This window comes from Panthera leo, chromosome A2 (genome assembly GCF_018350215.1).
Source record: "Panthera leo isolate Ple1 chromosome A2, P.leo_Ple1_pat1.1, whole genome shotgun sequence".
Lineage (NCBI taxonomy): Eukaryota > Metazoa > Chordata > Mammalia > Carnivora > Felidae > Panthera > Panthera leo.
In genome coordinates, this window is record NC_056680.1 from 3,020,123 (window position 1) to 3,044,651 (window position 24,529).

The following is a 24,529-nucleotide window of genomic DNA, read 5'->3' on the forward strand; positions in this document are numbered from 1 at the left end:
CCTGGCTGCATTGTTGTCGCCACCGCCCCCTCCTTCCCTCCTTCCTCCCTAGACAGGACCCAGCGCTGAACCCCACCTGTGCAGGGCTAGTATCCCTTTAAGAAGCCAGACGCCGCCAGGGGTGGGCGTGGCTGCCGCAAGCGAAGGGAGGGTGGCGGCGTCGGGCCTCCCTGATTGGCCCGAGGCCCGGGCGGCGGTCGCGCGCGCCTGCGCACTGCGAAGCACCGCTCGCCGGCCGGGGGGAAGGAGGGCGCGCGGGTGCTAATTGGCCGCCATGGCGGCCCCGCCCGCGAGTGGCGGGCGGTCACGTGACGCGACGGCTGGGGGCTCCCGGCGCGGGGGACGCTGGTGGCCAAGATGGCGGCGGAGCTGGTGGAGGCCAAAGTGAGTGAGCGGCAGCGCCGGCCCGGGCGGGCGGGAGAGGGGGCGGGGGCCGGGCGGCGGGCGGAGGTCTGCGCCTTCCGCCTGGGGCCCCACGGCGCGGCCCGCTCGCGGTTCGCTGCCCGGCCCCCTCGCCCGCCCCTGGCCCTGGCGCGCCGGGTGCGGGCGGGGGGCGGGGAGGCCGGGGGCGGGGCCCCCCAAACCTTACCCTAGCTTTCGGGCTGGGGGTTGGTTCCCGGGCTTGAGGCGGGGTCGCCCCCAACCCCCCCCACTAGCCCTAGTAGTTAGGGTCCAGTCTCCCTAAGCACGGGGACAGGGCCGCGCCTCCCAGCTAGAGGAACAGTCCTCCGGACAGCATGACGGGCTGGGCTGCTCGTCCCCTCCTCGCTCTGAGCCGGGGTCCTACGCTCTGGCCTGGGGTGGGGGGAGGTGTCTTCGCCTCTCCGCCCCCCACGGCACCGAGGACTAGCATCTGGGTCTCAGCCTCCCCGCCCAGCAGACCAGCTGGGGTCGGCGACTCCTTGATCGGAAGGGTCCCTTGATCCTGCTGCCACCGATTCCACCATCCGGGGTGATGACCCAGGGGCTCGAAGCACCCGGAAACACAGTGTTCTTTGGGGGTCTGTACCCTAGGGTGGAGTTTGGACCCCTAGTTCAGCTCCCGCGTTGATCCCAGAGCCCCGCCCCCCTCCTGACACCATCTCTCTCGCCCTCCGAGTGGGCACGGAGTCACTTGAGTTTGCTCTCCAGCCTGGGATGGAGCCCTGATCCCTGTTCTCTGTTCAAAGCCTTCCTAATTCTCTCCTCATTCTCGGGTCCTGGGCTCTGCCTTCCTCTCCCGTCTTACTTACCCTGGGGACAGCATCTGTGAGGCTTTGGACTCTGCTCCTGGGGTCTGTAAACTTCACCGTAGCAAGATCAGGCCCCATACTGGCCGTTTCTCCTATACTCCCTGGTGAGTCTACTCAGATCATACTCCCTCCACACAACTCCCAGACCCCTGCTTTGGATCCTTTTACGCACCCCGACTCTGGCTTCTAAGGCTCGCTCTCCCTTGCTGCCGGTTTTTTGCACTGATTCATGGAGAGTCCCCCACCTCTTTCTTTAGTGCTCCTCGTGCTTACTCCATTTTGGGGTCCAGGTTCCACGTCCCACAGATGCCATCCCTGTTCTAGGGATGTACCTTTTTTCCAGGTACCTCCCTCACGGCAAGGCTCCAGAGACCTTGTCCCGAACTACACTGGGGTGGTTTTCTTCCTCCTTGGGAAGTTTACTCCAGGCCTTTGGTGGCAGCGAAGTGGGGCACCGGACCTTTGCTGGACAGAGGCTCCGCCCCCTGCCCCGCCCCCAGTCTCCCCTCCCCAGGGTCCTGACCTGTGAATGTTTTCTTTCTCTGGTTCCTCTTTCTCCCTTCCTTTCCCACTGAGATCTGAAACGCAGCTCCCTTCACCCCCGGAGTGTCCCCCCCTCCAATGCCTGCACTCCACACCCTACCCGTGTCTAGCGTTTTGAGAAATTTGAGACTTGCCCTGGAGATGAGGAAGTCTGGACTCTGCAGGCCCAAGGTGGCAGCTGGTGGGCTTGAAGTCCCCCGGAGCCCTGAAATTCAGCCGTCCTGTGGGGCTGCGATTCTGGGCCCCTGGGCCCCTGCTCCCCGCCGCCCCCCCCCGTCCCCCCAGGGTGGGGACTAGATTCTTCTATACCATCCAGGGCCTTGAAATCCGATCTGATGAACTCTACTTGGCCCTCTGGTGGCCGGGGGCCCCCCACCCCAATTAAACCAAGTTGACCCTTCTTTCGAGTTGCCTCAAACGGGCGCCTCTGTTCAGTGAACCCCCTGAGGTGGTGTGTGGCATTTTGCACAGGCCCCCTGTCCCCCGGAGACGAGGACCTGAACTTTTCCCCTCATGCTCCGAGGGACCTGTCCCCGAGGCAGGTTGAGGGAACCGGCAGCTCTGCCCAGGCTGTTTTCCCACTCAGCTCCAAACAAGCCCAGAGTTGAGACTGTGGAAGCCGCTGGGGCCCGGTGCTGTTTACAAACACGGATCTGAGGGCCAGGCGGGGTAGGTGGAAGCCTTGGCAGGAAGTGATCTGCAAAGCGCTCGGGGCGTCTTCCTGAGCGCGTGTGCCCCTGTCACGCTATCCCCCCCCTCCCCCCCAGTGTCAAGGGCGGGCTTCGTGGTGGTGGCAGCTGCTGAGAAATCCGAGTCGTGAGCATATGGCAGCTTGAGGGATGTGCCCCAGGATGCTCGTGCGGCAGCTCGGGATGTCCAACCTGGTGAAAGGGCCAGGCCTCGGCGGGGGCGGGGCGCTCCCAGGGGCGGGATCGGGTTAGAAGATGCCTTGTGGTCAGACTCGGCTCGCGGAGCCCACCTGCCTTTAGCTCCGTGGCGGGGAGTCAGCTTCCACATGACATCTCCTCTCCCCTCCAAGGCCTTGGGCCTCTTCCAGAAGAAACATCTTGCCTGCAAGCCTATTTTCTCTGCTCAAGGTAGGAAGTCAGGCTAAGGAAGGTGAAGTCTTTCTGTTTGCACAAGCGTTCGGGGCTCGCTGAGGGCCGGCACAGTGCTTAGGTCCCGAGGCAGGAGCTGTGCTGGGATGTGAGGGTCCCCAGGCCCCCGGACAGCTGGGTGGGAGCGGAAGGAAGCGCCCTCAGGAGTCGGATGGCCCCTGCCGCTGACTATGCAGGGAGGCCCTGGGCCGGCCGCTTCTTTCACGGAGCTTCAGCCGACTCACCTGCCTGGCGGGCACGGCCCCCTGTGAGACTCGTGAGCAGGAAGTGGCCTTGTGGCAGACATTGCACGTCCATAGTGCAGGGCTGGGAAGAAGGCCCTACAGCAAGGAAAGGGCTCCCCCTTGAGATTTTGCAGGCAGGCCGGGCACCCCGCGCATCGGTATCAGGTTTTGTGCCCCGACAGCCCCTCCGCCGTCAGCAGGTGTCTGTCTGCTATACGCCTGGGAGAGGGTACACATCTTGCTTGGATAGAGAGCACACAGGGGCCTGACAGAGGGGCCAGGGTCATCTGGGAACCCGGGGCTTCTGAGTCCCCCTGCTGCCATCAGCCTCCACGCCTCACCCTTGAGCAGCCAGGAAACGGGAAACCCCAGAGCCTTTTGGCACCGAGACCACTGTGTAAACACCCTGGCCGGGTTCCCGCCCACCCCCGACTGTCAGACTCTTAAGTTGAATTTAAGGGCTTTATTGGTTTCCTTGGGTGCCGTCCTGCCCTGTGCTCGCCAGCTTTCCATCCCTACCGTCATCTCATGTACCTGTTTGCCCCGTTCCCCTGGAAGTTTCTTTTTCCCACCACATTGCATTCAGCACAGGCCAGCTTTGGGGCTCAGTGCGGGTGGCCCATCCTCGAAGGATACTTGGCTCGTGTAGCATGTTGGGGGACCCTCACACCCTTCACTCCCCCTCGGTGTCCGGGATCTCACAGAGGGCAGGCCGCAGCCGGGCAGCCCCAAAGAAAACACTGGCATCAGCTGAGCTCTTGTGTTCGCTTTGATTTAGTTGGAGGGACCCTGCCCGACCTCTTTCATCACTTTGCCGCAGCTCAGTGAACGGCCTCTGTGGCCGCTGGATTCCCGAAGCTTTCCCCTCAGACCCACGGTTCTCAGTGGGACGATCCCCTCCCCAGAGGATGCTTTGTAGCGTCCAGGGGACGTTTGTGATTGTCACCGCTGGGGTCTGGCGATTGTCACTCCTGGTCGATTGTCACTCCTGGCATCGAGCGGAGGGAGGCCAGGGATGCTGCTGAGTACCCCACAGTGCCCAGGGCGGCCCCGCCCCAGAGAACAGTCCAGCCCTGCCGTCCACGGTGTCGAGGCAGAGAAGGCCCGCTGGAATACGGCGGACGATTGATGCCCGCCAGCGCTCAGCTCCGTGCGGACGCCTGCGGTGCCGAGGGGGGAAGTTACCCCCTGGCTTCAGAGTCAGGCCCGGGCCTACGTTTAGGTCTTGGCTATAACATGGCGCTCACCCCGGCCTGGCAGGGTCGTTTTAAGAATCAGAGTTAAGTATATAATCACACGCGCAGCTCAGTTCCTGGCAGGTGATCAGTATTAAGTTGTGGCTCCCATTCTCCAGACGGAAGGGAAAACACGTTCGTGGCCGATGTTGATTTACTCTGCTTTCCGTGTACGTTACCTCCTCTGGTCCTTCCCACATCCCGATGAAGTGAATCCTGTCATCCTGATGAAGAGACCGAGGGTCAGAGAGGCCATTAGTGTGCTTGGCTAGGGAGTGGCTGAGGCTGTTTACGGGTAAAGCAAGATCCTCAGTTCCTGCCCTGGGGATGCTTTCAGGCTTGAAGATGGGAAAAGAGAACCTAAAATAGAAGGCAATGGTGTGTGTGTGTTGGGCGGGGGGGCAGTCAGAAGCTTTTGCTGCGTTGGCAATGCTGAGGGAGGTTCGAGGAGGAGGAGGGGAGCAGGGCTGAGCTGGGAGGGGGCATCACAAGGAAGGGTGAGCTGGCAGCCTGAGTAAAGACACGGAGGTGGGACCGAGCCTGGGCTAGTGGGCCCGGTGCTAAAGCTGCCTCCTCCTCCTGGGTTCTTGCTCCTGCCAGCTAGAGTGAAGGGGGCTCGGGGGCAGGGCCAGGCAGCACCTGATGGGGTCTCACTTTGCTGTCCCCCCTAGTTAGGGCCCAGGGGGCTCCAGAAAGCCCCTTGTCCCATGGACAGCCCCTGAATCTGGCAGTGTCCCTTCTGAGCACGTGTGTCTGTTTTTTCCCAGAACATGGTGATGAGTTTCCGAGTCTCCGATCTTCAGATGCTCCTGGGTTTTGTCGGCCGGAGTAAGAGTGGACTTAAACACGAACTTGTCACCCGGGCCCTCCAGCTGGTCCAGTTTGACTGTAGCCCTGAGCTGTTCAAGAAGATCAAAGAGCTGTATGAGACACGCTACGCCAAGAAGAGCTCGGAGCCTGTCCCCCAACCCCACCGGCCCCTGGACCCCCTGACCATGCACTCAACCTATGACCGGGCTGGCACGGTGCCCAGGACTCCCCTCTCGGGCCCCAACATTGACTACCCCGTGCTCTATGGGAAGTACTTGAACGGACTTGGACGCTTGCCCGCCAAGACCCTCAAGCCAGAAGTGCGTCTGGTGAAACTGCCCTTCTTTAACATGCTCGATGAGTTGCTGAAGCCCACAGAGCTGGGTGAGTCTGCCACTGCCCTGGGGGTCCCACCGGGCATGGGCCCAGTGGCCACGGCCAGCCCGTCACCGCCCTGGAGCGTTTTCTGGGGACCAACGAGGGCCATGGGGTTGCGGGGGGCTCTCCCTCTCAGGAAGCGCAGGGGCACCTCTGAATCTTTATATTAGCCACACAGCGTCGTCTCGCAATTGACCCCAAATTTTAGCAGCTTAAAGTATTGGACGTTCATCTGCTCTGTTTGTGAGCCTCAGAACTTGGGAGTGGCTTAGCCGGGTGGTCCTGACTCAGGGTTTCATGAGGTCTCAGTAAAGCTGTTGGCTGGGGGCTGTCTCATCTGAAGGCCCGACTGGGGCTGGCGTCCACCCGCTCACCTGGCTGCCGGCAGGACTTGGCTTCTTGCTGGCTGTGGACTAGAGACCTCAGTTCGTGCCACATGGTGCCCGTGGATGGCTCGAGCGTCCTCGCTGTGTGTAACGGTGGCCGGCTTCCTGTGGAACCAGTGGGGGTGGGGGTGGGGGGGGAGGGAGGGTTAGTGTGCACATCTGTGTAGGATCAGCCAGAAGCCACGTCCTCTCGATGCCCTAAGCTTCGAAGCGGCATGACCTCGTGTTCTCTGCTTTGCATCGCGTCCGTCCCACAGACCAGCTCTGTACATCGTGGGTGGGGACTGGACCGGGCTGGGCCGTCCAGAGGCAGGGATCGCTGGGGGCCACCTGGGATGCTGGCTTCCAGGTCCTAACTCCCGGTGGGTGGCAAAGGGGCTGGAAGTTGGATCCAACCTTTCCTCTGCAGAGGGTAGGCGCCCCATGGGAGCAGCCTCGGCCAATGGGTTCGGGCCTGTCCGCATGGGCCAGGTGGCTAGGGAATGGCTAGCCGTGCCCCCGAGAGGTACGCTGGGGCTGGAGGAGACCCATGCCAGGGGTCTGTGGCTCCTCCCTGCTTATTCATCTGGCCTCCGTGTTGATGGGGCACCTGCCGCATGCCAGGCCCCTAGAGCGGTGCACGCGGCCAGGCCCCCAGCCCCTTGCCAGCAGCTGTGATGATGGGGCCGGGACGGGTGTCAGCCTGGTCTCGGCCTCACGTGCTGCCCCGATCTCAGGGCAGGGGGGGCCCACCCTGGGAACGTGGCAGGAGACCGAGAGCGCCCCCCGCCCTCGCGAAGGTTCCCTTCCGGCTTTCCTCGTTTAGGGCCTAGAGGTGCCCTCAGCCTCGTCGGCGCCGTGGGTCCTGCCACCCCTGCGGCCCATTCCCCATTTCTCCCTTTCAACCCCCGCGTCCTTACCACGCCCCCGCTGCACACCTGGCCCTGGCCCTCTCCGTGCGTCGGTCCCTGCGTGCCGTGGCAGAGGCCACGGTCCCTCCGGGCCCCCACCTGCCATGCCCCTCGCTGTGTGGTTCGCTCCCTCCCACCCTGCTGACCCAGCGTCCTGTCTCGCTCGGCCAGGGGGCCCCTCTCTGCACGCAGCGTTCCACGCCGGCCCGTGCCAGCCAGCCCGCCGTGTCCAGCCCCCTTCCTCGCCGGAGCCCTTGAGCTCCGTGAGGTTCGGCGAGGGGGCTGTGGTTCCGGGAGAGGCTGCGGCAGGTGGAGGAAGGAGTTGCCGGGGGTCCGGGCCCGGGACCCTGAGGCTCTGCCCTCCTGCTTCCTCTCGGGCAGTGTTTGTCACCGGCCCCCGGGTGGGGAGCAAGTTGCCGTAGCAGCACCTGTTGTGGGGTCGACGTGGCCGCACCGGAGACCCGAGGCCCTTTCCTGAGCTTCTGGACGCCTTCCCTGTCTGCTCCCCCCAGCTTCTCTGTGCATGTTGGAAGCCATTCTGCCCCTACCCCCAGGGACTCTGGCAGGCTCTGCGGGCCTTGGGACTGGCTTGCTCTGAAGGTCAGGTTGACGTTTCAGGTTCCTAAGGACTCGAGGATGATCTTCGTGATAGAGAGGCTGGGTTTTCACCGGGAAGCAGTAAGTCAGGCTTGGCACTGGGTGGGGGACAGAGGTGACTTTGAACTCCAGGGCCGGCAGCCTCCCTCCCCTGCCTGGACCATGGGCTTCCTTCCTGCATGGCCCACTCCCGCCCCCGCCCCACAATGCATCACTTTGCCCTGAGCCCCCGGGGACCCCAGTCACCTGATCTCCGGGAGAGTCTGCTCCCCTGTCTGCACCAGGAATGACTCTGCTGGCGGCTCAGAACAAAGAGGCCGACCCCGCCCTGCCCTTGTTCCCACCCACTCCCCCGCCCCTATCCTGAGTGCACCCCTTCCCTGGCTTCCCTGGGACTCCCGTCCTCGGGGACCCCCTGGCGACTGCCAGGTTCATCGGGAGAGCCCTCGTGGGGCCCAGATCTGGCCCCGAAGCGGTCTGGTCCCTCTGTTCCAGGACCGGCGATGTTGGCCACCCGCCCCTCAACCTGGGCGCCTCCCTGTGGCAGCTTCTGCAGCCCTGGCATTGCCCCAGAGCCACTCCAGCAGGCTCGAGCTCAGCCGGTTTCCCCCTCCCCCTCGCTCCTGACCATGACCTGCTGACCAAAATGAGGTCCAAACACTCTGGTCTGTTTCCCCGGAAGAGCCGCCGGCCGGCTCTAGCTCCAGGATGGAGACCGTGCCGGGTGCAGAGGGGACATAAATCACAGGGAGTGGAATGTTTGGGTTGGGGGAGGGGAGGAGAATAATGGAGTCACAGACCCAGGAGCTGGAAGGACCTCAGGAGACAAATGATGTGCTGCAGTGGGGCCGGCACCTAGAAAGGTCGGGAAACCGGCCCGAGGTCACACACCATCCTGAGGAAGGGGCCCCGGGGCCGTGTTCTCAACTCTGACCCTCCCCGAGTCATCGTGCCCTGCACCCCTGTGGGGAAGAACCCATCTTGAACCACGTGACGGTTCTGGAGCCCAGGCCGCCTCTTAGCTCGAAGAGCCCGGCTGTCCTCCCCGTCCCAGCCAGGAGAGGGGCACCCGATTCCCGACCACGGCAGAATTCGGGGGAGGTGTGCCAGGGAACACAGTCCTGGTCGCGGTGTCAGCGGCCAGTCTGATGGGGGGAGGCCCGGACCCCCGTCTGGGCGTGTGGGAGAGAGGAGAGGCCGTCCTGAGACTTGAGGGCAGAAGGAAGGAGACGTGTTGACCTGAGCAGTGCTGCTCCGTGAGGCTCTGGCGGCCTGCGGCCAGCGGCTCGGGCTGTGGGGCTGTCCGTGTCCCCGCTGCCCTGGGGCGATGGTGCCCGAGGTCCCCCTGGCTCTCTACGTGCCCCTACAGCTGGGGGGCCCGACGCTGGTTGAGGCCTGCCTGTCCGGCAGCTGCCCTGTCATGCGGGGCACACGTGCGTCCCTCACCCAGCCCCTGAAGCCTTTGGGTGGTATTGCCCGGGCAGCCAGGCAGGCGTGGGGTCCCCCGCTTGGAGTGTTCTGCCCGGAAGCTGCACTAGACACGATTAAATGGTGCCTTGAGGGGAGTGACTGGGGAGTGCAGGCTTCCCTGGGGGCAGTCAGTGCCAGGAGCACCTCATTATGCATTTGTGAGGAGGTGGCAGTCAGGAGGCTTCCTGGAGGAGGCCGAGTTCCAGACCTGAGGGCCGAGTAGCCATAAGCATGACAGAGAGGAAGGAGCAGGGCAGCGGGGTGGTGGGCACAGGCCTGGCAGCGAGCGAGGGCTCAGGAACGGAAGGCGTGGGGACGGGAGCTGTGTGGCGCAGGAGAGAGAGGCCAGAGAACGCGGGATGAGCGGGCCGTGGGGATAGTGGGGACCGACTGGGCTGTCCTGAGGACGTCGGGGTCGCTGAAGGTCTGGTGAGCTTTTCCAGGTCTCCTTTCGTTGGGTCCTCTCTGGGGTGGGTGTTCCCCGTGAGGCGCAGAGCCCCCTCCGTGGTTCCTCAGATCCATTCCAGGTCTGATCTCCCAGCTTCGGGCCCCCCTGCCTGGCCGCCCCCCTGGTCTCTCCCTGTACGTCACCTGCGTCTTCCCCAGCAGTCAGAGGAAACTTAAAATAGTGGGCTGGTCGTGTCCCTCCTCTGCTCAAAACGCTCCCATGACCCGCTGACTTTTCTGCCTGGTCCCCTCCCTGCCCTCCCTCCCTGTCTCTCTCTTCCTCCCTTTCCCACTCTGCTCCAGCCACACAGGCCTCACTGTTCCTCCAAACCACGAGGCCTGGTGCTGCCCCGGGGCCTTTGCACGTGCTGTTCCTGCTGTCTCACGCTTTCCCAGACCCTACATGGGCCTTCCCTTCCCAGTCACCTAACCTAAAGCTCGTCTTCTTTCCTATTCGCTTTCCCTCATCTCGTCACCGCCCTCTTATCCCCTGTGGCCCTGTCCCCGACCCTGACATTGCTTATTAACCTGTATGTGTCTTTTGACGCCTGGGCCTCGTTTGTTCCGTCGCTGCATCGACGGTGTGGAGCAGGGCAGGGGGTGCCCGTGTGAGCAGAGGCTCGTTGCTGGGAAGCAGTGTGGGGGGCCGCGGCGAGAATGACCTTGAGCTAACATTCTGCAGCTCTCCTTCAGCGTGCGAGCCCCTTCCATCCGCGTAACTTCCCGGGGGCAGCAAGTCACGAGCCCCCCGGCTGCGTGTGGGAGCCCCTGTGAGTGGCGGAGGTGGGCGTGAGCCCGGAGCCCCCGACCCAGGGCTTGTGCCTGCTTGCTCCCTGCTGCCCGCCGGGCCCTCTGCACCCAGCCCGGGGCACCTGTCTTCCCCTCTCCTCCCCCAGCACCACCGCAGCGCCACTCGCACCAGCCACACCACCTCTGAGACCTCGACTGCTCCGTTCGGGGCCTGGGGCTACGTCATGGCGGGGGGGGGTGGGGGGGGTGGGGGGGGCTGGGCCAGTAGTCAGAGACCTTGTGGGTCTGGGGGCATTGGCTTAGAGGGTGGGCCTTTCTCCTTCTCTGAGGTTCTAGGGTGCAGGAGGCGATAGGCCAGCGGGAGGGAGACCAGGCCTATCTGATTGACTTGTTTTTAAGTTTACTTACTTATTTTGAGAGAGAGGGGCAGGGAATGTGAGCAGGGGAGGGGCAGAGAGAGAGGAGGGGAGAGAGAATCCTAAGCAGGCTCTGCACTTCCAGCACAGAGCCCGACCCGGGGCTCGAACTCATGAGCCACGAGATCATGCCCTGAGCCAAAACCAAGAGTCAGTCGCTTAACTGACCGAGCCATCCAGGCGCCCCTCCGATTGACTGTTCAAGGTCTCCTTTTCTTTGCTTGCTCCCGAAGCTCGTGTGCAAGTGTGTGTGCGTCATAGAAACAGGAACAGGCCCCTGTTGGAGGTTTGGGCGTGTTCTTGCCACCGTCCTTCCTCCGCGCGTGCGACCCTTCGGGACCACAGCCGTGTCCTAACTACGGTTTTAGCACCTCCCTCCCCCTCCGCCCCCCCACCCCGGTGTATCGTGAGCATCTGCTCCGGTCGTGAAGTGTTCTTTGCTGGTGGCAGTTTGCAAGGCGGCCTGGCGGCTGGGGTGGACATGTTGTGCCGGGCCTCTCTGTTGGTGTCTGGGATTGAGCCGGAGGCTGGTTCCGGTCCTCCCAGACGACCTGGGAACAGGGGTTCCCTCCCTTTAGTCCCTGGGGGGGCGCTGGGGCCTGGGGTGGGCACCTCATCCCAGCCTGTGCTCCACCTGGCGGGGCCCCCACCGCCTTGCGGCAGCCTGTGTCCCCGCAGACGTACTTCTGGGTTTGTTCAAAGACACCGGGAAATTATGTTGACTCTTAGGAGGTAAAAGTCTTGGAGAAACATCGAGCGGGGAAGGAGATGGGGAGACCAGAATTGCAGGAGGTTGTTGGGGAGTTGTAGTGTTTTGGGTTTTTTGTTTGTTAAAGTTTATTTTGAGCGAGAGCACATGTGAGTGGGAAAGGGCAGAGAGAAAGAGGGAGAATCCCAAGCAGGTTCCAAGCTGTCAGCACAGAGCCTGATGCAGAGCTCCATCCCACGAACCGTGAGATCATGACCTGAGCTGAAACCGAGAGTCAGACACCTAACTGAGCCCCCAGGTACCCCTGGGGGGGGGGGGTGGCAGTTATAATGTTTGTTTATTTCTGAGGGAGAAGGAGAGACAGAGCGTGAGTGGGGGAAGGGCAGAGAGAGAAAAAAGGAGACACAGAATCCAAAGCAGGCTCCAGGCTCTGAGCTGTCAGCACAGAGCCTGACGCAGGGCTCAAACTCACAAACCCTGAGATCACGATCCGAGCCACAGTCAGGTGCTTAACCGACTGAGCCACCCAGGTGCCCTTGGGAGGATAGCAGTTTTTAAATGAAGGTGTTCAGGGACATCTGTCATTCTGGTGGCATTTGAGCAGATTTCAGAGACATCAGGGCCATCTAAATCACTGGGGAAGGAATGTTCTGGAAGAGGGGATGTCAAGTGCAAAGGCCCTGAGGCAGGATGTTCTTGACACACCGGCAACAGGAGGAGGTGGCCGAGATGGCTGCTGTGGAATCAAGGCCACTAGGGGTGGGGATGGCATCCCCCAAGCGGCAGACGGTGACCTGCTGGGGTGGGGGTGGGCAGTGAGAGGTCTGTGTGGGACAGGGACCTTGCTGGTGCGTTTCGAAATTGGAGCCACTTGGGACTTGATGGGGGGGTAGGAGTGCCACGAGTTGTGGATGCTGCCTGCGTCTCTGCTCGGAGCTGCTGGAGGGGCGGAGCCACCACTTCAGTGGATGACAGGTCTGGGTTTGGGGGACCCCCAGCCCCCTCCCACCGTGCCGGGTATGCTGTGCCCCAACCCAGGTGGCAGCTCGCCTCCCCGGGTCGAGGGTGGTACTCGACTCCCCTCAGCCTTCGCAGCCCGTCTTAGGTATGGGGAGCCCCGCCCCCAGGAAATAATTGCCCCTTGGCTCTTTGGGCAGGTCTGGGCATGTCTGCAGGTGGCCTGTGTGCTCCCCCACCCCCCAGTTGGGCGGCCCTCCCCCAGGGCCCTAAGCGGGACTCCGCGGGGACCGGCCAGGCCCTCAACACGCGAGCATGGGTTGGCAGTGGTTTGGCAGTTAGAGCGGCCACCTCTTGCCGAGCTCCGGCCACACGCCCGGCCCCGAGCCCGGAGAAGCGGGTCCGCGCGGGGAGGCACCCAGGCTCGGACGGGGAGAGCGGTGCGCACCCGGGCAGAGCTGGGGTACGAACCCACGTGGTCTGGCTTCGGAGCCGAGCTGGTTTTTATATTTCAATTGTGTTTGCTTTGAAGTAGGTTACCTACTCTTGTGGTTTGGGATTCAGAAGGTTCGGGAGCAGGGCTCGGCCACCTCGGGCCCGGGGGCCAGCTTCATTGACTGCTCTCGAAAACCGAGCTTTATTGACCCGTAGCCAACGCCCATTTGTCTGTTTGCCATCTCTGGTGGCTTTCGTGGTACAAGGCAGAGTGGGGACGTTGAGGCACAGGGCATGTGGCCCACAGAAACCAAAAATATTTACACTCCAGCCCTTTACGAGAACAGTCCGTCCACCAGTGTTGCAAGGGCTCGGCCAGTAGAAAGAAAGCTGACTCCTTGGGGCGCCTGGGTGGCTCAGTCAGCTGAGCATCGGACTCTTGATCTCTGCTGAGGTCACGACCTCATGGTTTGTGAGTTCGAGCCCCGCGTCGAGCTCTGTGCTGACAGAGCAGAGCCTGCTTGGGATTCTCTCTCTCGTGCTCTCTCTGCCCCTCATCTGCTTGTGCGCTCTCTCTCTCCCCAAATAAATAAACTTAAAGAAGAAAAAAAAGGAAAGCTGACTCCTCTGAGGTGGTGATTGTGGCCAGCTCTCACAGAGCCCCCCATCCAGAGATGTCCTTTGCACAGATCTCTCCCTCTGCCCGGTGACGCAGATCTGGTGTGATACACACCTGTTTGCACCTGCTGCTTTCGGCCAACAGAAGCATCTCGGGGTCCACCCCTTATCGGAGCTTGAACAGCTTCTGGATGCTTTCCCGTTTCAGGGTCGCCTGGCATTCCCTCATCAGCTGTCCTGGAGTGAAAGTAATCTCTGTGCCCAGCGTGGGGCTCGAACTCACAACCCGGAGATCAGGAGTCACCTGCTCCACCGATGGAGCCTGCCAGGCGCCCTTTTCCAGTGAAGCTTTAAATGTTTAAAAGCTGAGGTGTAATTTACATACGACAAAGTCCTCAGATCCTCGGTGTGTAGTTTGAGTCTTACCCCGGGAACCCAAACGCCGTAGACCCACAACATTTCCGTCACGTAAAGCCCCCCACCCCTTCGGACGTCCGCCGTCTCGACCCGCACCCCTAGAGGCACCCCCCGTCGTCCCGATTCCTGTCACTGCGGGCGAGTTCCGCCTGTTCCTGGACGCGGGCCAGGGCACGTGTGTCAGGTACTTCTCGGCGTCTGCCTGCTGTGGGTCAGCACCTTGGCGGTTGGAGTTGCCCGCGTGGCCGTGCGGGGCATCGGTTTTAGGGTTCTTCTGTTTCTGCACCGGCCGCGACTCGGGTTGTTTCCAGTTTAGGGCTCCTAGAAATACGTTTGCCATGAGCGTTCTTGTACAGTCTTCCTGGGGACCTATTTCCTTTTATCTGGGGGCAGATACGAGGTTGCTGAGCGATTGGGTAGCTGTGCGTTTAACTTTGCTGGAAGCTGCCCGGCCGTTCCAGAGGAGGGGTTGTGCCCGCAGCAGAGACTGGCTCCGCACCCCTCCCCCCTCCCCTCCCCTCCCCCTCCCCCCCAGCACCGGAAGTTGTCACTGCGTTTGAGCCATGCCGGTGGGCGTGTCGAGGTTTCAAACCTGGGCCAGATCCCAAGGGCCTGCACGTTTGCCGATATTTTCTGAAGAATTTTTGCGTCTGTGTTTGCGAGGGATATTGACAGTATTCCTTTTCTTTTTTTTTTTTTTTTTTTTTAACGTGTATTTGTTTTGAGACACAGTGTGTGTGCACACGTGGGATTGGGGGAGGGGGGCAGAGAGGGAGAGCGAACCCCAAGCAGGGCAGGCTGAGCACCAACAGCCCAGGGCGTGCGATGTGGGGCTCAGTCTCAGGGTGATGATGTGTGCCGAAATCAAGAATCCGGTGCTGGACCGACTGAGCCCCCCACGCGCTCCTTCACTGTTCCTTCCTTGATGCCTTTTTGTCAGGTTTGGTATCGGGCTCGTGCCGGGATTGTAGAGTGAGCGAAGCGTCCTCTTTACTTTCTGAAAATTTGTATGGAGTCTGTATTGTTTCTTTTTATTTTTTTCTAAGGTTCTTATTTATGTATTATGAGAGAGAGACGGAGGGAGGGAGGGGCAGAGAGAGAGAGAGAGAGAGAGAGGGAGGGAGAGAGAGAGAATGAATTCCAAGCAGGCTCTGCACTGGGCAAACCCCGACGCAAGGCTCCAAACCACAGATTGTGAGTTCATGACCCAAGCTGAAACCAAGAGCCAGACACTTGACCGACTGAGCCCCCCAGGCGCCCCTATATCGCTCCTTAAATACTCGAGGGAACTCCCCAGTTGGATCTGGTTTTCGTGTGTGGAAGACTTTTCAACGGTGAGTTCAGCTTCCCTAACTGATAAAGGGCTTTTCAAACTTCGTGCATGTTTTGGGGCCAGTTTGGTAATTTGCGTCTTTGGAAGAATTTGTCTATTTCATCTAACTTATCAGATTTATTGGCGTAAAGTCGTTCACCTCATTCCCATATTAAACTAGAAGGCTGTGGGATCTGTACTGTTGTCTGTCTTTCGTTTTGACAGCCTGCGTTCTTGGGATCTTCTGTTCGTTGTAGCTAGTTTATCAAAGAACTCTCGCTTGAGTGATTTTCTCCCTTGCTATTTTTATCTTTAATTTCTTTCCATCTGATGACTTTGGCTTTAATTTTCTGTTCTTTTTCTAGTTTCTCATAGAGGAAGTGCAAGTAACTTATTTGAAACCTTTTTCTGTCTTTTTAACAGAAGCATTTAAAGCTATAAGTTTGCCTCTAACGACTGTGTTAGCTGCTCCTCCCAAGTTTTGGAGCGCTGTGTATTCTCTTTCAGTTCAGAGCACTTTCTGATCACCCCTGGGGTTCTCGATGCAGTTGTAATTGAGAGTGCAGAGCCAGCTCGTCACCACCCTGGTCTCCATCCCCTGGCAGACATTCCCCCACTCGTACACCCAGCAGGCACTTTGTAATGACTAGCGTGCCTCCGTGTGTGGGGTCCCTGCTGTGAGCTGGGCTGCTCCGTGACTCTTGTGCACTTAGAGGCTCAGGGTGGTTTCGCTTCCCTGTCTCCTTCGCCGGCCGTGAATGCCCGAGGCAGAACCTGTCCCCAGCTTGTCCCTGTCCTCTCCAGCAGTGCCTTGCAGGGGGGCCTAAGCCGAGCGCCACACAGACAGGCACGCACTTGCCGGGTGTCCAGAACAGCCGTGCGGGGTGGGGACACGGTTGTTGCTGGCGTGGTACAGACCCAGAGAAAGCAGGCTCCAGGTGAAGCGGCTGGCTCAAGGGCACGCAGTCTGCCCCACGGCATCCTGCCAGCCCGGCAGGCTCCTCTCCCTGAGCCCAGCGCTTCTCAGTCTTCCTCAGTGACGCCTGAACCTGGAGGGCTAAGAAGGCTGCTCCTTCTCAAAGGGCCCGTAATGGGGAGGTGGGGGGAGGCGTTCCCTGAATCATAGGCTGCGGGGTGGCACCAGGAAGGGCTGGGCTCCCCCCGCACCTCGTCCCTGGTGGCTCTGCTTCCACCCCACGTGCCTGGCTGCCCAGGTGGGGCTCAGCCTCTCGCTCCCCGCTCCCCGTGGACGTGGGTACGGTTGGCTCCCTCGTCGGGGACCGGACGTCCCCCTGACCCTCAGTCTGTTTTCAGTCCCACAGAATAACGAGAAGCTTCAGGAGAGCCCGTGCATCTTTGCGCTGACACCAAGGCAAGTGGAGCTGATCCGGAACTCCAGGTGTGCTGTGCCCCGCACCCCTGCTGACCTCCTCGGCGGGCGGTGGGCTGGCGTGGTCTGGGGCGAGCTGGCCTTGCCGGGCGGGGGGGGCCTTCGGCAGACCCCACGGAGGCCCGACGCCCCGTCCCACCCCCACCGTGTGTGCGGTGGCCCCTGCCCCCTGTCCTGGACAGCGTGCTTCGTCTGCGTGCCCTCCCTGCCTTTGACCCGCGGCCCCGGACGGGGCCAGTGTCCCCTCCAGCACGGCTCCCCTCGGCGCTGCTGGCTTGGGAGAGGGGGGCCCTGTGCCCTGGGCGGGGGGTGGGGGGGCCTCAGCGGCATCCCCAGCTCCCGTCCCACTTGATGGCGGGAGCCTCCCTGGTTGTGATGAACACACATGTCCCCCCAGACACTGCCCGGGGTCCTGCAGGGGCCCCTGAGCGAGGACAGATGAGGGACAAAGGCCGTCCCCGGTCTCTGCTATCTGAGGCCTTTCCGTCTGCAGCTGAGACAGAAGTCACCGCTGGAGCAGCCACTTGTTGGCCACTTGGCCCGTGCCAGGCCCATACCCACCAACCTATTTAATATCCACGCGGACACCCCCCGAGTTGTCCAGAGAGGGGGGTCCTTTGTCCCGGTCAGCAGTGAGTAGTCAGGAGAGGAGGCTTCAGTCAGCACCCACGGACTTCGTCACCAGGGGAGGTGGCAGGTTAGCCCGTGTGGCGTGCTCAGTGCCCTCCTGACTCGCTGACCCCTCTCCTCCCCTCTGACCCCCTCGGCGCACAGAGAGCTGCAGCCCGGGATCAAGGCCGTGCAGGTGGTCCTCAGGTAAGCTGGGTGGGCCGCGGCCCCCGCCACGCCCACCGCAGGTGCCTCCCACCGGGCCCCCTCCCTCCCGACGGTGTCTCTCGGGCTCCCCGCTCACGGGGGGGGTCCTGCTCCTCCTCTCTTCCTGCTGTGTGTCCTTGCCTCTGCCTGCGGACATGTCCCCAGGTAGCCTCGCTCAGACCAGCTCTTAGGCCCCGAGACCCCCCCCCCCAATACCGTGCAGAACGGCGATCCACCTCCCGGGCAGACGTGGCCCCTGTGGCCTCCGCCCGGGCCCCACGTCCACCCTCCCACCCCTCTCAGGGCCACCCCTCCATCCAGAGCCCCCTTTCACGGCCTGATGGGCTCCGCTGCCATTGCAGAATTTGCTACTCGGACACCAGCGGCCCCCAGGAGGACCAGTACCCACCCAACATCGCCGTGAAGGTCAACCACAGCTACTGCTCCGTCCCGGTGAGCGGGGCGCCCCGGCGGCCCTGGGCCTGCTCTCGGGGGCGGGGCTGAGGGCGCGGAAGGAGCATCTTCCGCGGTGTGAGCCCCCATGGCTGCTTCCAGGGCTACTACCCCTCGAATAAGCCTGGAGTGGAGCCCAAGAGGCCGTGTCGCCCCATCAACCTCACCCACCTCATGTACCTTTCCTCGGCCACCAACCGCATCACCGTCACCTGGGGAAACTATGGCAAGGTGAGTAGGGTTGGGGCGCTGCCCGCCTGCCCGCCACCACCCCCCGCTCCCCCCAGGGGGGCCCTGACAGCCCCTCCCCTGCCTGTATCCCCAGAGCTACTCCGTGGCCTTGTACTTGGTGCGACAGCTGACCTCTTCGGAGCTGCTGCAGAGGTTGAAAACCATCGGGGTGAAGCATCCAGAGCTGTGCAAGGCGCTGGGTGAGCTCGTGGGAGGGGCGCGCCCCAGCATCCGTGCATCACCCCGGGGAGCGTGGGAGGAGGAGCGGAGCCAGTCACAGACGAGGCAGGGACGAGGGAGGTGTGCTCTCTAGCCCAGCGAGCCCGGGGCGGTGAGAGCTCGGGGTGAAGCCCGCCGGCATCCTGGCAGGGTGAGCACCTGGGGGCCGTTCCCACAGCCCCGAGCCGGGCACGTCCCTGGAGACGGGGGTTCCAGGCAGATGCCTCCGACTGCTGGGTGGGGGCCAGGGACACGGAGGGCAGGGGCAGACCCAGTTTGCAGCTGTGGGCCCCAGGCAGTGACACAGTCTGGCCTCAGACAGCAAGACTGGTCGTGTTCTGGGAGGGGGGACGGGACGCAGGGAGCACTGAAAGCGAACCGCTCCCCAGACGGGCAGACAGCAGGTCCTGTCTCTCCTCCTGTGTCCCTGCGCCCAGGGGCTGCCCAGCCCACAGCAGGAACTTCATCTGCTTGGCGGCTGTGTAGCCTCAGGCAAGGCAGCGGCCCTCTCTGGTTGCCACAGCTTCCCACCAGATGCACACGATGGCCCTGGGCCGGGGACTTGGCGACGTCCCCGTCTGACCATTGGGGACACTGAGGTGCCGAGCGGCAGGGCCTTGGCCCGTGCGCCCCACCCCGCCGCCTCCCACTTCCCTGAAAGAGCCCTTTCTTCGAAACCGCCCCCCTACCTGCCTGTCTCCCTGTGGGGACAATGGCCAGCTTGAGCACAGGAGGCAGGCCCCCAGCAGCATTCAGGCCATGCAGGCCGGGGGCCGGCATCGGCAAGGGGCTGGGCGGCATTCATGTAGGCGGCAGCCCACGGGGCGGGGGCGGGGGCCTGGACGTCTGGCTGACCTCGGTGGGCGACGGGGGGGGGGGGGGGGGGGGGGGGGGGGGTGGACCCTGCCGTCCCCGGGTGCGCAGGGGCCAGCGTGGGTGGGGCTGCCTCCGCCCGGCCTGGAGCCCATGGTCAGGCTTCCTCTCTGAAGCCAGCGCCAGGCTGGGCCTCTGGGCCGCTGGCTGGTTGCCGCGGGAAGTCCTGTACTTGGTCTCACCTGTGGCCGCCTTGCTGCGCCCAGTTTTGTCTCTGTTGGGTCGGGCGGGGGGAGGCGGCCTTGCTCCAAACCCGATGCACCTCTGAGGCGAAGTTCACGGCGAGGTGTGAGGGACCCACGTGGCCTTCGGGACAGTTGGGGAGAGTGGAGTGGGGATGAGCACCCTCCACCCAGCGTGGAGGAGGGCCGGGCGGCTCCGGGCCGTCTGTCCTGAGCCTTCAAGGGCTGGGGTCTGGCAGCCGGTCTGGCCAGTCTCCCGGCTCTGCCCAAAAAGCTCCGGAGGGAGGGAGCCTGCGGGCCGCCCCAGGGTTTGCGGCGCCTGAGTGTCCTTCCAGTGCCTTCCCGTGCCGCGTTCACCGTCGAGAAGGGGGCCTTGCACGTTGCCGTGGAGTTTTTCCAGGAGGCGGTTGGCTTTGTGGTGGGCACTGGCCGCCTTTTCCTTTTTTGAGATGTAGACTTCTCGCCCCGCCCCTGCGTGGTTTGCTGGGGGGGATAGCCCCGCCCCCCCAGTGCGTGCGCCGGTCGCCAAGACCACCCTCGCCCCCTCCCCCCCCCAAGTCCTCGCCGAGTCCTCCGGGGACGGCTTCGTGGGCACTCCCAGTCACGGGGGACCCGCCCCGTTGGCAGCTGTCGGTTGCCGCCACCTTTCTTCCCCACGAAGCCTGTGGGCCGTAAAACCCGCCGCGGTGCGGGGCGCCCGGTTATCCAGCATGGCCGGCCGCTGCCCGGGGTGCTTTCCGGGTGACCTCCGCGGCCCTGGGCGCTACGGCCGCAGCGCACCTCTTCGTGCTGGGAGGGTGCAAGTGGGGGTGCCTGACGCGGGGGTGGGGTGTGGAGCCGGCAGCATTGGCGGGTGCGGGAGGGCCCCGCCCCTCGGCTCCAGCCCCGCAGACGCCTCCGTCCCCTCTGCTGACAACGGCCACCCCTCCCCCGCAGTCAAAGAGAAGCTGCGCCTGGACCCTGACAGCGAGATCGCCACCACGGGCGTGCGGGTCTCCCTCATCTGCCCGGTGAGTCGGGGTGCGCGCGTCCTGTCCCCTCGCCCGCCGCGGGGTGGGGCAGCGCCGGGCCGCGTGGCCTGCTCACCCCGCCGGCCCCCCCCCCCCCCCCCGCAGCTGGTGAAGATGCGGCTGTCCGTGCCCTGCCGGGCGGAGACCTGTGCCCACCTACAGTGCTTCGACGCCGTCTTCTACCTCCAGATGAACGAGAAGAAGCCCACCTGGATGTGCCCCGTGTGCGACAAGCCGGCCCCCTACGACCAGCTCATCATCGACGGGTGAGTCGCCGTGGGGGGGGGGGGGGGGGCGGGGCACGTTGGGGGGGGGCCCTCTCCCCCCCCCCCCCCCAGCCCCCGCGATGAGCCGCAGAGCCGCACGACGAGGGGGCCTCTCTGGGCGGCTCCGCGGAGCCCTTTGGCAGCCTCGGAAGGCCTGGCCACGAGCGAGGCGGGTGCCCCGGCGGGACCTGTTGGGGCCCGTGCCGCGTACCCGGTGGCGCCGTGGCTGAGGCTGTCTGGGCCCAGGAGGTCTGCTCGTGACCTCCGGATCTGGAGTGCGTCTGCCCCACACCAAGCAGGGACCCCAGGAAGCCCCCGCCTCACGTCCACCACATGAGCCAGAGAGCTGTTTCCGAAACGGGGTTTGGCACAGCCTCTGCCGGGAAGGTGGGAAGGACGCGTCCGCCCTGAGCTCTGGTCCTGGCTCTCCTGTGCCCTTCTTCCCAGGTGGCGCCAGTGTGCAGCCAGGCTGTCCCCACCTCCTGAGCGGCAGGCCCTCCCCAAGCCACAGGGGGACAAAGGGAAAAAGGCCATTCTCCCCAAAGGGGAAACTTTGCTCAGGTCTTAGGTTTCCAGAAACCGAGCCCAGCACCTGACTGACCAGCTCCTGCCAGGCGCCAGCCACACCCATCTGTCCCCAGGGCTGGGGGGGGGGGGGGGGGGGGGGGCAGGGACAGAGAGAGGCCGGGGTCAGGCAGGAGTGGGTCTGTGGCCTCGCTGCTGCACCGGGAGGTCTGTGAGGGCCAATGAACCTCGTGGGGCAAGTGTGTGCCCCATGGGCCCGGGAGTGGCTTCCTGCCCGTAGGGGCGTGGCTTGAGCGTGTCCCCAGTTCGAGTGCTTCTCTCCATCTGGTCACCGCACTCAGGCTCTCGTCGGGCCGTCTCTCCCGACCGAGCCAGGAGGTAGGCCTCATCATCCGCACCTTGCAGATGAGGAAACTGAGGCTCAGAGGGGACAGTCACCTACTCTGGGCGCCCCCAGCTCACAGGTGGCCAGGCCGGGACTCAGACCCAGGTCCGGCCAGCTCGGAGCCCGGGCCCCCTCTGGAGGGCTGAGCTGGCGCGCCCCAGTGCCCCCACGCTGTCTAGCCTCGGGGTGGAGAGAGGAGGCCCCTGGGGCCGGGCACAAGGGCCGGGGCTGAATGGCTGCTCTGTTCCTGGCCTGGCAGCTGTGCGGCCCCGTGCCTGCCTCTCCCCCCACCCCCACAGGCCCGGAGCGGGTCACCCAGGCTCGAGTGGCGGCAGCACCGACCGCTCCAGGGGCAGATGGGTCTGGGGCTCGGGTGCGGCTGTGCCTCACACGGACCACAGTCCCGGCATCCCGCGGGGCCTGGGCACAGCCAGGGAGGCTTCCTGGAGGCAGGGTCCTCGATTCATGCTTTTCCTCGAGGATTCGTCATTTTGTCCCATCCCTGGCCGTGCGCTGGGTGATTCCGGGGTCCCCGCGAGAACTTTGTCACAGATCCTGCCTTCAGAGAACTCCCAGCTGGGCGTGGGGAGTGTGGAGAACCAAGCCGGACAGAGATGACCCCTGTGGCTCGCTCTCTGCCTGGAGGAGGAAGGGGCTCTGTGCAGGGGGCTCTCCAGTTGGAGACGGAGACCCACGCGGCAGGCAGAGCTGCGTGGACGCAGGGCGACCCCAGGATGCTGGGTCTGTGGGCGTGACGACCGGAGTATCTGGAGCAGGGAAGGGCCTTCCTCTTGGGTGACAGCGGCTGCGGTCGTTGGGTCCCCTGAGGCGGGTGCAGCTGTGACCCTGAGCTCACGCTGGGGGCCGTGATGGCCTGTTGCCACCGCAGCAAGTATATCCCTGTCCCAGACCTGGCTTGGTGTGGGCCCTCGGTGGCTGGAGACGGTGGGTGCTGTGTAGGCCTCATCCTGTCGGTGGGGCGACTGAGGCCCTGTGGTCAGGAATTGGCAGGGTAGGAGCGGAACCCAGGCTTGCTGCTTTCTGGCCACGTTGGCTTCGGGGGGCTCCCCGCCCCTCCCCGGGCCTCAGTCTCCGCATCTGTGAAACGGGTGCAGCTGGCATTATCTCCGTGTGCCCGGGGCCAGAGCACGGGACCCCGGGCCTGGCTCGCCGTGGGTGCTGCGTCGGTGCTGTTGTCCGTGCGGGGGTGCCGTGGCCCTGCCTGTGCCCCCTGCTCCGCCCCAGAGCCTCTCAGGGGGGTTGTGAGCGGCACAAACCTCCTGTCCAAGCCCGTCTCCTTCTCTGGAAAGGTGGGGCGGGGGGGGGGGGCAGCGGCTCGGGTTGGGGGCCAGACCCCCAGGCTCACGCCGTCCAGCCGCGGCAGGGTGGGCAGCCACCGTGCTGCCGAGACTGGGTGGGTGACCGCAGCCCCTCGCTCGGGGAGACTGGGCCGCTGACCCGAGGACGCCGGGCCCTGGCGGCCGCTCTCCCGAAGCCACTTCTGCAGAGAAGTGGGTTCCTTAGCACGCGTTCCCCCCCCGCCGAGTCCAGGCCTGGGGGCGGCGGGGAGACTCTCGCCGGCCCAGGAGTCAGCCCCCCGGCCCCTCCAGGCTCCTGTCCAAGATCCTGAGCGAGTGTGAGGATGCCGACGAGATCGAGTACCTGGAGGACGGCTCGTGGTGCCCGATCCGCGCCGAGAAGGAGCGCAGCTGCAGCCCTCAGTGCCCCATCCTGGTGCTCGGTGAGTCCCAGCCCTGAGAGCGGGGCTCGCGGCTCGGGCCGCCCGCCAGGCCCAGCGATCGGCGCTGCTGCGCCCCGGGCCCGCCCCGCCCCTCACCGCCTCCGTTTCCCACCCTGTCGCCCTCAGGCACCTCGGACGCCAACGGGCTCCTGTCCACCCCTAACCTCAACGGCGGTGGTGCAGGAGGCCCCGCGGGCGGGGGCGCCGCGGGCGGGGGCGGCGCGGCGGGCGGCGTGGAGAACGGGAAGCCGGGAGCCGACGTGGTGGACCTCACGCTGGACAGCTCGTCCTCGTCGGAGGAGGAGGAGGACGAGGACGAGGACGAGGACGAGGACGAGGAGGGTCCCCGGCCCAAGCGCCGCTGCCCCTTCCAGAAGGGCCTGGTGTCGGCCTGCTGACTGCTCACCGCCACCGCTGGCCGGACACTCGACTTTCCTGGTGCTCACCCACGCGGATGGGGCGCAGGCGGGCCTCGGGGTGCAGAGGGAGGAGTGATTTTTTTTTGTTTTTCTTTTTACTGTTCATTTTGTTTTTCCACCCCTTTCCCTGGCTCCTGGCACCTGTACCTCTGGACTCTCCTATCGGAGGATTAAAAAAAAGTAAAATGACAAAAAAAGTACAAAAAAAAAAAAGAAAAAGGAAACAACAAAAAAAAAATCAAACTTTTAAAAACGAGGCAAGCCACCCACACAGCTGCTTCCCCGGCCGGAGCCCGAGCCCCGGAGCCCAAGCCGGCCCTGGGACGCCCCGCCTCGCCTCTTCCAGTGACCATTCCAGCTGGTGCAGGGGGACGGGGCGCATGGGGTGGGGGTGGGGGGGCAGCGGGGGACACTGACGGGCACGTGCCCCTCCCCCTGGCAGCAGCCGCAACTTTGACATTCGTCTGTTCCTTTGCTTTTTTTTCTCTGCAAACACGTTCTCTCGCCCAGAGACCCTGGAGCGCACCGCCGAGCAGGGAGCATTTTAGCCAAGAAGCCATGGAGTGGGTTGGGGCAGGGAGGGGGGCGGGGGGGAGCAGGGGCCGGGGTGGGGGGGGGTGGTTATGGGGGGGGCCGGGGAGGGTTTAGCCACAGATGTGTTGTATTTTTTGAAAGTGCAATAACTTGGTATTTTGAAGACCCAGCATGTGGCCAGGACCCCCTGTGGAAGGCGGGGGCCCCAGGGTGCGGCGGCGTGTGGCGTGGGGGGGTCTCCGTTTTCTAGCCAGCTACCTCGGTAACTCCAATTCAGGTTAACTTCCCTACGGAACAGCGCAGACGGCCGCAGATGCCGCCACCAGGCCCCTCCTCGGCGGGGCGGGGCGGGGAGGGCGGCCACTCCCCCAGGGGCAGCAGGGACCCCCCCCCCCAACCCCCCCCGCCCCACCCTCTCCAGTTGGGGTGGCTCCTCCCCCCTCTTCTTGCTCTTGGGTTTTCCGACGGGTAGAGGCCCGCCCGGCACCCCCTCCCCTGGGAGCCTCACTCTCGTCTTCCAACAGGGCCGGGCCGAGGGCCT

General features: G+C 63.8%; 1 protein-coding gene across 2 annotated transcripts; it reads left to right on the forward strand.

Moving 5' to 3' along the window:
- The first annotated feature begins 257 nt into the window (after positions 1–257).
- Positions 258–23,667, forward strand: PIAS4 (protein inhibitor of activated STAT 4). 2 transcript variants are annotated; one of them, XM_042928014.1, is made up of 11 exons: positions 258–384; positions 5,120–5,546; positions 16,259–16,316; positions 17,109–17,150; positions 17,513–17,603; positions 17,706–17,834; positions 17,929–18,034; positions 20,045–20,118; positions 20,224–20,384; positions 22,905–23,035; positions 23,162–23,667. In XM_042928014.1, the coding sequence occupies exons 1-11, from the start codon at positions 358–360 to the stop codon at positions 23,431–23,433; spliced, it is 1,518 nt and encodes a 505-aa protein (XP_042783948.1). In that variant the 5' UTR covers positions 258–357; the 3' UTR covers positions 23,434–23,667. The 2 variants fall into 2 exon arrangements, with proteins under 2 accessions (XP_042783948.1, XP_042783947.1); XM_042928013.1 differs by having other exon boundaries at positions 259–384; positions 16,259–16,343.
- Positions 23,668–24,529: the final 862 nt, after the last annotated feature.

Coding starts and splice junctions, on each gene's coding strand:
- PIAS4 (XM_042928013.1), top strand. CDS start 358: ATGGCGGCGGAGCTGGTGGAGGCCAAA. Junction 385..5,119: donor CGGAGCTGGTGGAGGCCAAA/GTGAGTGAGCGG, acceptor GTTTTTTCCCAG/AACATGGTGATGAGTTTCCG. Junction 5,547..16,258: donor GCTGAAGCCCACAGAGCTGG/GTGAGTCTGCCA, acceptor GTCTGTTTTCAG/TCCCACAGAATAACGAGAAG.